Source organism: Hyposmocoma kahamanoa, unplaced genomic scaffold (assembly GCF_003589595.1).
Source record: "Hyposmocoma kahamanoa isolate Upper Pololo Valley unplaced genomic scaffold, ASM358959v1 190, whole genome shotgun sequence".
Taxonomy (NCBI): domain Eukaryota; kingdom Metazoa; phylum Arthropoda; class Insecta; order Lepidoptera; family Cosmopterigidae; genus Hyposmocoma; species Hyposmocoma kahamanoa.
This window is the reverse complement of record NW_020653718.1, coordinates 1,954,777-1,970,138: the sequence shown is the minus strand read 5'-3', so window position 1 is coordinate 1,970,138 and position 15,362 is coordinate 1,954,777. Positions and strand designations below refer to the sequence as shown.

The 15,362-nt window shown below is 36.8% G+C and overlaps 1 protein-coding gene across 10 annotated transcripts in view; it reads left to right on the top strand.

The window, feature by feature from the left end:
* The window catches only part of LOC113226358 (nesprin-1-like), a 132,619-nt gene that overhangs the window by 75,398 nt on the left and 41,859 nt on the right, over positions 1-15,362 (top strand). For 8 of the 10 annotated variants that reach the window (XM_026458952.1, XM_026458949.1, XM_026458954.1 and 5 more), the window contains 3 exons: positions 524-631; positions 5,200-5,382; positions 5,536-15,345. In XM_026458952.1, coding sequence (XP_026314737.1) covers positions 524-631; positions 5,200-5,382; positions 5,536-15,345 — 10,101 coding nt within the window. The remainder of the gene's footprint in view (positions 1-523; positions 632-5,199; positions 5,383-5,535; positions 15,346-15,362) is intronic. The other 2 variants (XM_026458950.1, XM_026458957.1) reach the window with 2 other exon arrangements.

Here is a 15,362-nt window from a genome sequence, read left to right as displayed (position 1 = left end):
ATCTCCAGAGTTACACGGTTGTAGCCCGATTTTTCCAAAAACTGTACCAAAATCTTCAACATTGTAAAAATATAGCTGAAAAAAAAATTTTAAAATTATTTGTTGATGGTACGGAGCATTTATTTATTTTTATAAACCCATTTTAAGATTGTTTTTAGCATGTCATGCCAAAATGAAGGACTAATTGAGCAATTTTTGTTGATGTTTTGATGTAGCTAACTGCCCACTGCATCTGTTATGCTGTGACTGGATGCAATTTAATTTTGTTTGCCCCTTATTATTTAGTTCGTTGGAGACGTGAAATAAGTTAAGAATGTCTGTCGCACTAGTGTATGCACAATAATGCAATCACATAATATTGCATTGCAACACTGTGATTGGAAATAAGAAGATTTATAATTTGAATTTTACAATTACATTTTATATTAAATTTAAACATGTCTTTTGCCAAATGAAAACGTTTTTATTTCACGTCTCTATAGTAGTGTTGTGGTGTGAAGCTAATAAGGGCGTGTGTTCTCAGGAGTTGTCTAACGATATTGAAAGTCTGCTGGAGGAAGTGCGATCGGTGCAAACCAGGCTGTCTGATCTACCTGACGAGAGCCTCGAGGCTATGGAAGGTGGACTGAAGGTGAGTTTTCAAACTGGGGTCACACTTTGCTTCATTTTTAAATGTTTTAAGAGCTAGGGAGCCTAGGCCGTGGAACAATTTATTGTCATAACGTTTATACCGGGTCATAGGTATAACTAGGTATTTACCATCGAGTATACAACCGGAAACAGAGACGCAATTTATTTGAAAACTATTCTGCCATATCATTACGATGACAGATGCGCTCCGATTGGCCAGCCCGAATTCGAAACAATTGACGGGTGTCGTCAATTGTTTCACTTCGTTTAACTTGAGCCTTGCTATAATGGACGAAATTTAAAAATTACGTAATTTAATATTTAGTTACCGATGAAATGTGTTTGTAATTAGATGTTTTGCAGTTTATCTCACACCACTGAATGCAACAGCCCTCCAGAGTTAGATATTATTATCTGTATTACAATAATATAAACATAGGTCAGTTGTTGGCGCTGTACTATTTCAGCTTTCTAATTGATTTCAGCGCAAACGAGAGTTGATATTTCGTCACGAAATTGATATCAGTACCATTTGACAGATGGGTTGCCAGGGATGGATGGACCTTATTTCGTCTCTATTTCTGGTTATGTACTCGATGGTATTTACTAAGTATATAGTGACATTTTTTTTGTGGAACTTCGTGATTCTTTTTATTGTGTCGATGGCAAACACAGTAATGCTTGCCATCGTGGTAAAGGATTTGCCAATAGGCGTAAGGTACTCGCCGATTATTGCCCAAGGTGCGCCAATGTACAGGAAATGAATATGATTCGCTGATCAAAATTTAAAAATACACTCTGGCGCAGATGTGTGTAATACTAAAAAGTTATGATCAAGAAATAGTAAAAAATGTACGTATTATGTATTGCCTTGTATGATATACGTACTAAGAAAGTAATTTACAATAAAGCCTGGCACATTTCAGGAGGTGATCGAATATACATATGTGTATACGTGTATATGTATGCATTGACTTTCTTTTCATTAACGATTAACCAAATAATATTTACATTCAATACGGGAAAGTAAAAGAATAATAAAACACAATATACAAAAATTGCAAAGTGGTTACTCCAGTTTTTTGTGTATTTTTATTCCGCCAACAATGTAAATACGCCATTTTGATTTCTTTCTTTAAATAATAACGTTCCATTCCTACTGACGGCGCGTAGTTTAGATAAAACCACAGCCATTTTAATTTTAGAACACCATTCGCTTTTCCCGCTGTTTAGGGGCCCTATTCTTGGATCGTTATTTCGGGCTGGAGTTTGAATTCGAAACCAGAAGATGCACTTTCGGAACTGCCAGCTATTTCCTTATGTTGTAATAGAAACTTTTTTATTTTTATACTCTCTCCCAGACTGCCAACTGTCAAGATGATAAATGTGTTAGTTTTCAAAAGAAAATAAATACTTCCTCGTTTCGGTTATTTCACAGTTTTATTCACTAGTTTACGAAATGATGGCCCAATGTAATCATTTATTCCTGCTCAGTATTATTAGCTTTATTTTTTCAGCAATTTCACACGTATTTATATCGTTTATTAATATAACTAAGTTCTAATTCAAACTCCAAGCTATCCTATGAAGGGTCACAGCGCTGCAAGCCGCGATGTAAACAAAACTAGAATTCAGAAGTTGCGTAAGCAATAATTGTCTGATTACGTCACCGGCTATTATAGTTAATAGTTATGGTGGTAATACACCTCCAAAATACGAGATGAAGAATGTTTACATGAGCTTTGGCAGAGCGTTACGGACAGGACCGCAGTTAGGGTAACAATAATATTTCTATTATTCTTAAACAAATTGTTACCTGCTGGAGTAAACTTATTTCTGTCGTTTTTTACATCTTCACAAAAAACACGGTATAACGGTATGGTTAAATTCCAAATATTTAGAGGACTAGATCATCGCCAAGTAAATGCATTGCTCACACTAGGTTGTCAAAACGTACGTGATATTGCTAGTCTTGGCAGAGAATGAAGACAGACACAGACTCAGACAATGTTTGTTCTACTACCGTTTACAAGAAATTGTTAGCTATGGTTTTGTTGATTTAATATCGGAGCTTTATACTTTACTGGTAAAGTATGTATATATTTATATTAGGTATATTATATACCTAAAAAATCCTCACACGCTAACAATAATAATTTTCTAACATGTATTTGCAACATGAATTTAGTCCAAATGCGTCTCTGTACGTAGACCCATGTGCACCGAACCCATTGATGATGTCACCTAGTGCCTATTACGACATGAATGTTAATAATAACCTCTAGTGTTTGGCATCTCTCAGTAGGGCACTGGTGCGCGATCCCCGCGAGCCGCTCCGCGATCCAAACATTCGATATTCAAATTATTTCGAATTATAGATTGATTTTCGAAATACACCTCTCAAGTGGAATGTAGTTTTTCAAATTTCGAATATAGTGATGTGTAAAGAATTCTTTTTAAATAAGTGGCCAGTACTTGTGATGCAGTACCTATATGATTGAAATACGTAAGTTAAATCTTCCAAAAGGTAATCTATATACAAATAGTTATTGACAAAAATTGGTTCTACATAACTGTTATTAATTAGCCGGTGCCGTAAATTTTTTTATTTATTTAAATTCTCCATTCTCACGAGTTATAGTAAAATGTTACTCATTAACCATACTTACGTTCCAAAATACGTAAAAGTTATGTGTAGTGTTTGTCGGCAGTAAAGTAAACAATATTTAAATAGAAAATAGGCCGAACGTTGGATGTATGTACTTACTTGCGTGAAATTCCTAACAGGTACGCGTAAAAAACTTGTTCTTAATTGTTTCAAAACTTTATTATGTTTCATTTTAAGGCAACGTTTCTACAAATCATGATGATTTTATTTTAGTTATAAATAAAAAACATGCATTTATTCCCAAAACAATGTAATTATTGACTACATTTGAATCAGCGTTATAAGGAAAAGCAAATGCATAATTTATAAGAAACATTTTAATGTTAAAATAGGTACCACTTCAATGATGTCACATATGACAAATACAAAGTACATACCTACTTATGTCATGTACAAATTTAGATTTCACTGAGAACATGTCATAGCTATTATTAAATCGATATAATTTAAGTGATTTTTTAAATTTACTTATTACGGAGTTTAAATCGAAATTGTCAACCAAAGAGATTGGTTTTTCTATTAAAATGTACAACAAAATGTCGTAATAGTTTCCAGGTATAATAAATATAATAGAATACTACTATTTTCAGGCATAGGTAATTTCTTACAAAAAGTTATCGAAAACTAGTAAGTTATATTGCATGTACCTGCTAAAATAGGTAGTATAAAATAAGTAGATAGTGCCTATTTTTTTTTATTATAAAAAATATAATAATCATCTATTTATGTGCCAAATTTCATATACAAGTGCTCCATACATAAAGATAGCAATACTTAAACTTTAAATCTTTTTTACTTTGTTCCAAAAGTGTACCTTACAATATTGCAGTCTTTGCTACTTAAAAAATTAAATTTTTATAGCACACTGAGAATAAATTTTCGTCTTTTCTATAATATCCAGTTGTAATAAAAAAACTAAACGTAACGTTTTATTTTTAACTATATACGATGATACTCGCAGTTTAGAAATATAGAATATCATAAAGCGTGACAAATATCACATGCTAGATTTCGTACAAGGCTAAACATGGTTACAGCCTTGCATGAGAAATACTTAAAATGTTACTGAAGTGTTTTTTAATTCGTCTTGTAAACTAAAGTAACATTTTCAGGAAGAAGACGTGTGCAAATTCAGATCTCAAGATATACGTCTAGGTCCAGATTGAATAATTTCCGTAGATGAAATGTTGTACAGTATTTGAAAATGAATTCTTATAAGTTTATTTCTTACTTAAGTTCTCATAGTTATTTATGTTTCTCTAATAGGTAGTCATAATATAGGGAATTCCGTAATTATATACCAAATACTTGGTCTTACTATTTAGTTTACTTTGATAAAAATGTCAAAGTAAGCAAATTACACTTGAAATCCTCAAATTGATTAAACTCTACTACTCATTTCTAAGGCAGATTCCCCTGAGAAGAATGAGCAACACACTCTTTGTAATTAAATATTTGTACTTAGTCAACCGAGACAACCTGCAAGAGGTAAACGGGTCACTACCACGGATTTTTATCTTCCAAACATGCTAAAGATTTAGTTGAAAGTTTTTGTTTCACTGTAGTTTTGAACATCATAAATTGCAAATTTTGAATATCAACCGGAATCTTATTACAGAAGCGTATACATTGCCCCTTAAATGAATTTGTGAAGAAGACTGCCAAGAACAGCCAGTTTAGTTTTGTTTCTCCTATTAATGTTACGTATTACACAATTTTTATTAAAAAAAATGTATTTTTTTTTATTGGAAAATACGATACGTCTGTATGATACATCCTTTCCTGTCTGAATTAGCTCAGAAGATTTATTATATCGTTAGTGTTAGTAAAATTGTGGCTTAACTATTTGACAATTTCCAAATATGCTTACGCTTCTAACAGCTGTATACAAAATATTCCAGGACGGCATTGAAGTTCTTGTCAAGTGTGAAGAAGCTGCCGAGCTATTGGAACAACAAATCATGGAGTATCGCCAGGAGGCAGAGATCCAGAACCTGCTCAAAGAGTTGATTGTGATGAAGGCGAGGATATCCAAATTGCTCACACAAGCGAGACAAGGTTTACTCACCATCGAGGTAAGCAAGGTAATTTTTTTTCTAAATATTTTTCTGTCGCGATTGAAAATTTTATTTTTGTAACTCTTTACAATAATATGTTGGTGTAACAGCTACATGTGTTTACTTCGTTATTTCAAGTTTCTAACATTTTTTTCATAGCGTTTTTTTCTACAATTCCAGGACGCCAAAGCAGAAATGGCTCGGGAATCAAAAGAGATCGAAAAACAAAAAGAAAAAATTGCCAAACTTGATCGGTGGCTTGAAACTATAAACAATGAGCTCAATGAATCGACCAAACATTACGACGTCATTGTAGAGGAAGACATCGTTAAATATATCGAGATCTACGAACGTTACATCAGGGACTACGAGGAGTATGAGACTTTACTGAAGTCTATTACCGTGATAAGTAAAGATGAATCTAATCAGTCGTTGAGAAAGAAAGTGGAAGCAATGCAGAACGCATTGCAGGAAACGAAAAATCTAGTCATTGTAGAAATAGAAAGGTTAAGGCAAGTGTTAATCCAGATTAGATCTGCGCCTGAAGTCGCTGATGAGGATATTTCACAGACGGACAGAACCATTGATTCGACGTCTATGCCCGAAGAAGTCGTTAGTCCGAGGGAAGTATCAGATAAAGTCCCTACTGTCCAAGAAAGTAAACCTAGTCAAGTTGTCAAAGCACATACAGTTACTATAGACACTCAAACTGGAAAGAGTCTTGCCCTAGAGCCAGAGCTGAAGGAAAAACCTATAGTTGACACAGCCAAAGTGCCAGAAAGCAAGCAAACTGCTGTGATTGAAACGCAAACAGGAAAAAGTCTGATATCCGATGCTCCTTCCGTGTCGGATAAATCTGTTATATGTCAACCTGACATAGAAACGACAAAAGATGTAGCAGTAACAGCTGCAGCTCCACAGCATGTAGAAATTCAAACTACTGAGCCACATCTAGAAGATAGAGAACTGCTTGAAAACATCCAAGTTAGACAGTTTATGACTGACGGTCACGAAACTATTGAAATTGCTAGTCGTCCCATTTACAGAGAACAAAAAATTGAGGATAAATCTATTTTAGTAGATGCGAACTATAAAGACGACTATACAGGTAAAGATTCTCAACTGAATATCACCCATAGTTTACCGCAGTCTTTCGAAACCGTAATGGTTGAACCCGATGAAACAACTACTGAAGTTGTAGTAGACGCCGATGGTACAAAACGAATTATTGTTAAGAAAATTAGGAAAACATTAGTGACCAGACAGCAATTAGTGCAAACACAACAACAAAGATCTCAAATTCTTGCAAGCAATGTTATTCCACAAGAGCAATCGTTTTCGCAAGTAATTTTAAAAAAAGATAAGGGATCGACATCGACTGCCTTAGGCGACGGCGATGTTCAACATGTTCAATATCAAACTTACGATGGGCAACTTGTATCTGGATTACCAGGTGGTGAAGTAACTATTCAAGAGTTCACATCTAAACCTGATATGGTCATCAAAATGGAACAAGGAATGAAACCCGAAGAAATTCTCCAGATTGCTGAAGGTGAAGTGCCACAAATTCAAACTTCATCATCTAGCGTAACAGCTGTGGTTCAACAAGTTACTAAAAGAATAATTTGCACTCGACGACGCATAATACGACGGGTTGTTATAATAGACGGCAAAGAGCATGTAACGGAAGAGATTGTGGAAGAACCTGACGTTGAGGTTCACGAAGAACTGATTCCAAGGGTTTCAATCAATGTTAAAGATCAAGGTGGTGTATTATTTGAAGAAATTGATGACTCACAAGATAAAGGCGACCAACCACCTTCGTCTCTACTTCCTGATAACAAAGGCGATCCTTCTAAAGATAATAAGTCACTGAAGAAACCACCCAAGCTTGATGACTCACCTCCAAAAGAAACTCTTTTTGAATCTTCTCAGGACTCAAAACCACCAAATGAACCTACAGCAAGCGACAAACCAGATTTACACGAATTAATGCAAGAATTAATTCAACAAGAAAGTATGCATGGCGAATCCCCAAAAATAGATAAGTCTGAAAATGTTATTCATACTTCCCAAGAACGTGAAACAACTCCTCGAAAAACTTTTACAATTTCTGAAATATACCAAACGCTACCATCAGAAGGCGGACAGGTATATGAAGTACAAGAACCACAAGAAGGTCAGTACAAAATAACAAGCGAAGGTATTGTTCATTCCACCCTTGAGTCATCCTCTGCTAACATAGCTACAGTGGTATCAAAAGTCACGAGAAAGGTAACACGGACTAGAAAACGCATCATCAAACATATTCAAATAATTGACGGTAAAGAACATGTTACTGAAGAAGTGATCGAGGAACCCGATGATGTACAAATAACAGAAGAAGAACCTCAAGTTTCTCAACACACGATCCAAGAACAAAATATAAAAACAAAACGCATAAGAATTATTCGCCAAGTCCAAATAATCGACGGTAAGGAACATGTGACTGAACAAGTTATAGAGGAACCAGATGATGAATGTACACCCGAGACGACAGTAACATATGCTGATAGTGATGTGCAAGTAGGTGCGCCGCAGATTTCTGAAATTTCCCAAGAGTTTGCTAGCATTATGAAAGAACCTGTAGAAGATACATTAAATCAGAAAACTGTCATTGAGACTATTAAACCAATATTATTGCAAAAAGGTGAAATAGTAGAAACTAAACAAGAACCTACACTAAGTCTGGATGCGAAGGACGTGCCTGTACTTAATCTGGATGCCAAAAACGTGCCAAAATCAACACCAATTGAAATAGTTGTGAAAGCAACACCTGCTACAGAAGAAGTAGTTTATACCCCTGTAGAACCTCAAAAGAATACAACCATAATTGATATTACTAATAAACTCATAGGTAGTGAAATAGATCATTCTGCTGCCTCATTAATAGCGCCTTTACCTAAAATGTCAATTGCCGAGCAGATAGCTCCTGAAACTAAGGAACCATTACAAAAAGAACCAGTTCGAAACAAGAGAAAGGACAAAAAACGAAAGAAAATTAAGAGCATAGATGAAGAATCGGACAGCATTTCAGTTTCTGACAATGTTCCGGACTTTGCTCAAGAAATTGGACAAACTGCCATTGAAAAAGAAGTTGAAATAGAAGCAACTGCCGATCGTGCTAAGCCTGAAGCCGAAGCAATAAAAGAATCGATAGAAGCGTTAGTGGAAATGCCTAACCAATCCACATATTCCGTCACAACTAAAGAAACTTCTAATCCACAACTACAAATTCTCACAAAAACAACAACACAAAAAGACCCATCCACCAAAATGACAGTGACAAGAAATAGAAAACGCATAATCAAACATATTCAAATCATCAACGGCAAAGAACACATTACTGAAGAAGTCATTGAAGAGCCAGAAGAAGTAGAACTACTTATAGGAGAACCCAAACTAGTACAAACTCTCCAGGAAGATGGTATAGAGACAAAACGTATAAGGATTATTCGGCATGTCCATTTTATTGATGGCAAGGAACATGTTATCGACCAAGTGGTTGAAGACGCTGATGGTGAATACATTCCCGATTCTACAATTATAGCAGAAATTGATGCACATATAAGTAAAATACACGAAGTTAAACCAAAAGAACAGATTGAAAGTTCTTTTGTACCTGCAGTAAGGTCACAAACAGACGGGGTTGATGCCACAACAGCATTAATTGGCAGTGAAATCGATAACGTAGCTTTTACTCAACCAATAAATCAAGAGCCAGTAGCTAAAAAAAGAGAAAAAAAGTCCAAGAGGGGTAAAAAAGAATCAAAAGAGGACGTTGAAACTAAAAAAGATAGAACACCAGAACTGGCTGAAGCACCTACGAGAGCTGAAGTAGGTACACAGATTGTTCAACAAACCACAGCAACTGAGCCTGCTGTGACGAAAATCTCAATGCAAGAGGACGTACCTAAAGTAACGGAAACAATTACAACTGCCACTATAACAACATCACCTGCACCTGATACGGTGAATGAAACTACAATTACTGACATTACCACAAGTTTTATTGATAGTGAATCCAATCATTCAGCAGCATTGAAAACTGGACTTGAAGAACCTGTACCTAAGAAAAGAGACAAAAAACGCAAAAAGCAGCCAGAACCGGTTAAGCCTGCAATACCACACGAGGAACTGAGGGAAGAAACCAAACAAGAATCAAAACAAATAGTAGAGAAACTTAAATCGCTGTCTCCTGAAAAAGAAATTATCGAAGCGCATGTTGAGTCCCAAACAGCGGAAGAAATTGTATTTCCTGCTGAAAAAATTACCCTTACAGGTAAAGTGACAACAGCCAAAACTACTCCTATAACTGAAATGTTAGAGTCTAAAATATTCAAAGGAAAATCGCCCGAAGAGCTGAAAGACAAGACACCATCCCCGGATAAAGAAATCAAACAACACGTTGATATTGACATTGTTTCTAAGGACATAACTAAAATGCCTGAAGCAAAAGAAATTAGTATTCTTGAACTTACTAAACAACTTTTAGAGAAAGAAAGTATTCATGCTGCAGATATTCATTCACCCGTTAAAACAAAAGATACATTCGAATTTATTCAAACAACCGTCGAAAAAGAACCAATGGTTAAAACACCAACACCTATTGCAGATGTTTCCAAAGATACTTATGAACAAGTAAATACAGGAACTACTGTAGTACCTGACCAGAAACATGAAAGCTTAGATTTTGGTAAAATCGACAGCCTGACATACGTAGCACAGGTGCCCGAACGAGAAGCGTCTCAAACAGCTATAGAAAATAAAGATATTGTGCCATTGATTCAAGAAGTCGAAAATATGACTAAAATTGTAGTTAGTGCTGCACGACCTGAACAAAGAATAACAGAAGCAGTAGTTATAATACCACAGAAGGAAATTAGTGAACAGACGCAAGAACTTCTTAAACAAGAATCTGCAAAAGATAATTTACTAATCCATTCTGAACAGCACCCTATAGAGCCATCGCATGTTACGAGCGAAGAAACGGTAATACCTTTAAAAGATATAGTTGAGGAGAGATCTGAAATCATTCCTGATAAACCACCGAAGTTATATTCGGTGGGTATAGAGCCTTTACAAAGTGAAACTATTGTCACAGAGGGTGTTGCAACAATTGTGTCTGACGTACCACAGATATCTTATATTCAGCAATTTAAACCTCAATTGCAAAGTTCCACAGAAAGTATTGACAAAATAATACCAGCTCTTGAAAAAGAACCACAACTTGAACATTGTATAATGCCATCGGTGACCTTGGAGACTATACAACCAATTAAACCAGACGCTTACGATATTAACTTGCTGCTTGAAGCAGAACGTCAGGATACTCATCTACGTGGTGTACAACAACCTGTGAATGAAAGTAAACTAATACAAACTGTCGATATTTCTGTGTCTATTTCTAAAACTGATGAAGCTCACAAAGATGAACCTAAAGTACAGTTTGATATTAAAGTTGAGGGCTTAGAATCAAATGAACCATTTATTGTCAAGAAGGACGTTAACGTCCATCTACCAAGCGACGTAAAAATCATAACTGACTCAGTTGAAGATCCAGTGTCTCAACCTTTAGATAAGGAACAACGACCAACAGAAATAACACCTGAAGAATCAATAAAAGATCGTAAACGAAGTAAAAAGAAGAAGAAACACAAAGTACTTGAAACCGGCGATTCTATGGAAACCGAAATACTCACCGAAACGGACAAAAGCACAGAGAGCTCATCTTTGAGTCACTATGTAGAGTTACCAACTTCACCCCCAATTGAATCTCCGAAACCAACAGGAGATGTTTTAGAACCAGTACTACAAGAGCTAGAACCAGATTCTCTAGTTACTGAATTGGATTACACGACCGAAGAAAAGGGATATGAACCCGAAGATGCATCATTAGATGTAGTAGCAGCCCCTGACAAAAAGAAGAGACAAAAGAAACGAAAAGCGTACGCTGTGAGTGACGAAACCGCCTACCCCAAACTGACTACAGCGGAATCTGACGACACTACGATTTCTACTCCTGTTGAAATTGCTGAGAATACTCAGCAAAAGAAATCCAAATCAAAGAAAGGGAAGAGAAAACTTCCCAACGAACCATTATCAACGCCAGACGTTGAACTTGAACTAGAACCCGAAATTCAACCAGAAAGCCCAAAGATAGGTGAAATTGGTGAAACTTCCCCTAAAGATGAATCTTACCACACAATGAGTGAAACATCTGATATAAGCACAGTAAAAATTATAGAAGAATGCGTACAAAGCAGTCCTGAGACAATCAAGAAAGAAATACCCACGACTATTACGTATCCTGTTCCAGTCGTGGAAGAAATACCAACCCAAGAATATTCTGTACAAACCTCACCTGAAATCGTCCAAGAAACGTTTACAGCAGAAATTCCAGACATACCCAGACCAGAAACTGCAGAAACTGCGTTACAAACGTCTCCTACTCCTATTAGAGAATCTTTGGTTCAAACAACGCCTGTTGAAGAACAAGAAGCTCATACTCAAACACTTGAAGAAGTAACACTCGTAGAAAAAATTGAGAAATCTGATTCACAGATGCAGACTAGCAAATCCGCAAGTCCAGAACCCATAATTCAAACAGAAATGACTACTCAGGTTGTTCCGCAAGATATTTATACTCCGGAAGAAAAGTTCTCGCAAACTTCACCCATTGAAGAATTAGAAGTAAAGCATAAGAAACCACCAACGCCCGTTACTATTACAGAATCTAGAGAAATACAAACGTCTCCATTGCCTGAAGTGCAAAAGGATGAAAAAAGTACTGAAATGATTATCGAAACAACAGAAAGTGATATTCAAACAATCAAGCAAGAAATCGCAGACCAGGAAACATCTACTACGCCTATTGAGGAGAAGGAGCGGACGGAGATAAGCATTCAGACTCACGTAGTTCCTCTGGTGAGCTCTTATACACAATCCGAAACGCTACAACCTGTGACTGTACCTGTAACTGAAGAGAAAATTGATCTTGAAAAGCCTTCACTTCCTGAACTAGACATTACCAAAACAGATGTCATAACAGTCGATAGCACTCAACAAACATCGCCCATACCGAAAGAGATCACACCAGTACTTCAACCAGAAGTTATAAAAGAGGTTGTTACTGCTGATAGTACACAACAGACTTCACCAAGATCGGAAGGACCAATATCTATGCCTCCAATTGATCTCACTAGAAGTGAAATTATTACTGTAGATGGCGCCCAGCAGACGTCGCCTAGAGATGATTCAATATCAACATCGACAGATGAACCTTATGAGGTGCACCTGCGAGCTCAAATTTCCATTCCTGAAGCGACTACCGAATTTATTGAAAGTGAAAGGCAACGACCACAAACTGTCATTACTGAGAAACAAAAGTACAAAAAACTGAAGTCTAAGAAAAAGACCGACTCTCCGGTACAGTCACCTGAAAGTCTTTCGGATCTTATCACCAGGGAATTGTCTCTATCAGAGACGCCGACGAGTGATGATCTGTCTTGCCAAGACATCTCCTCTATAGATGAGGGTATTTCACAACTGGCTAGTCCTATTTCACCAAGACAGGAAAACTACGTTGCTGAACAACACAAGTTAACATATTCCGATGTTGTTCAAAGGTCGAAATCTAAGTCACCCTCTCCAAGCAAGATAGTTTTCCCGCAAAAATCTGAAAAGGCAAGATTGCTCAAGGCTTTAGAGAAGCGAACGCAATCTGTTACTGAATCCCAGAAGGGTGCCGCTGATGAGTTTATGGCTGTAGCACTGCAAGGACTAACAGTGGATAAGTCATACGAACTCGTCATAAACAAAGAGCTTGATGAAGTAAGGAATGCGACTGAAAGTAACGATCCAAGAAGAATTGATAAGAGTGTTATTATGATAATTGAAACTATCTCAATTTGGCTAGAAGAAATTCAATATAAAATTCAGCGCGAAACTGCTTCTGGATCAAAACCAACCGAAGAAAGCGAACGCTTGAAATCACTTAAAAGCTACATCCAACATTTAAAAGAAATCATTGAGGTAACGGAAGTAAGTGAAGAAATCACGACATTGATTGAAACATTAACGCGACAGATAGATGCAGTAAATACATTGAGCAACCAAAGTTCAGTCAAAGTCAAAGAAGTTGAAAACGAATGGGCCAAGTTCTTAGAGGACACAGAGAAGCTCAATCGTTCTGTAGATAAAGTTAAGTCTTCCGTAGATGACACTATACTATCTGACATTCCCACTCAACAGAAATTGGATAAACTTGATAATATAGAATCAGAAAATATGGACAACTTAAATGAGGTTAACAAACTATTTAGAAGATTCCGTATTCTTGTTGAAGCAAATCCAAAACGAGAATGTCCAACGGTACTATACTCTTGCGAAGATGACACCAAACAGGTTGAGAACATAATAAATACAGAACGAGATCGTCTTTTGCAACTTACGTCTTTGGCAGAGGAATACGAACAAACTTTGCAAGATTTCGGACAAATCACTGATGTTGCTGAAGCACTTTTAGACGGAAAGATTATTGTGTCCAACCTGGATCATTTACATGAAGAAATTCAAAAGCATAGAAAATTCTTTGTAAACTTAAGCCATTGCAGAGCCATTTTAGAATCATTGGAAGATAATTTAGATAGTGAAACCAGGGCCAAATACTCGTCTTTACACAACTCCCTTCATGACAGAGCTACAGTTATAATAGACAGAGCTGCAAGTCGAGCTCAGCAAATGACAATGGCAGCATCAAGATGGACAATGCTAGAACATGGAATGAAAGAAGAGTATCAATGGCTGAGAGTTGCCCAACAAAGACTTCCCGATTTAACCAACGTCACTTCAATGGACCACGAGCAATATATCAATTTATACCAATCTATTAGTATGGATGTCTCACATCATCATGCTAAGATCTTACGTCTATTATCCATTACTGAAGGTCTTCAAGGCCTTATTGTCTGTTCTGGATTAGAAACTGCATGTTCCACTGCACTTGACGTATTATTAAAATTGCAAGAAGACGTTGATTCCAGATTAACTCGGTTGACCGCGTTTAGAGAGAACTGGTTGACGTACGACCACCTTATAGACAGAATCGAAGGATGGATGAAAACGGCTAACAGAGAATTAGAACATATAACACCAGAAAATATTACTACCACCGGCAATCTGCGTCGATTCTGGGAATTGAAAGCGCAACACGAAGTTCACAACAACTTAAAGAACGAATCAGGTGTACAATTTGAAAAAGCCTTAGAAATCCTTCCTATATCGGATGAAATGGTTCAAAGACAATTTTTCTCTAAAATCGAAGACATGTGGCGTGATCTAGCTGCAAGAATAGACAACATTCACGCTTCAGCTATTCAAAATATTTCCGATCGTGACGTCTCTTCTGGCGAGAAACTAAACATCTTAGAAGAAGAACTTCGAGAACTTCGTGCTATACTAGACAGCCTTAAAGGCGTAATCAAGAGCGAAGATGAGCTGAATCTTTATATCGAAAGATTGCAAGTTATGACTAGCCGCATTGATAGAATACAAAACGAGCTTGGTAGGCTGAGTTTGCTTCCTACAGCTGAATCTGAACGTATGGGGACCCTGTTGACACAATCAGGCATTTTAGATGATCAGATCGCTGAGGAGCTTGAACGAAGTCTGTTGCTCAAAGAGAAAATCGTACAAGTGCAAGCTGGTATTGCAAAATGTCAGAAGAGCCAACGTCGCGCTCGTCTTACTATCGAAGAGTGTGAGGCTGCAGAGCGTCTTGGAAGTGACGTAGTGGAAAAAGCGTCCGAGTCCTGTGAGAAACTGTTAGAAGACCTGGCAGCGCAATGGAGGGATATCCTAGCTTTGAGGCAAGCGTTGCATACGCTACCAATCAGCCTAAGGGTATGTGTCTCACCAATAGGCATTGAGCGGGATATCACTGCTTTACAGGTAAGAATATTGCACTG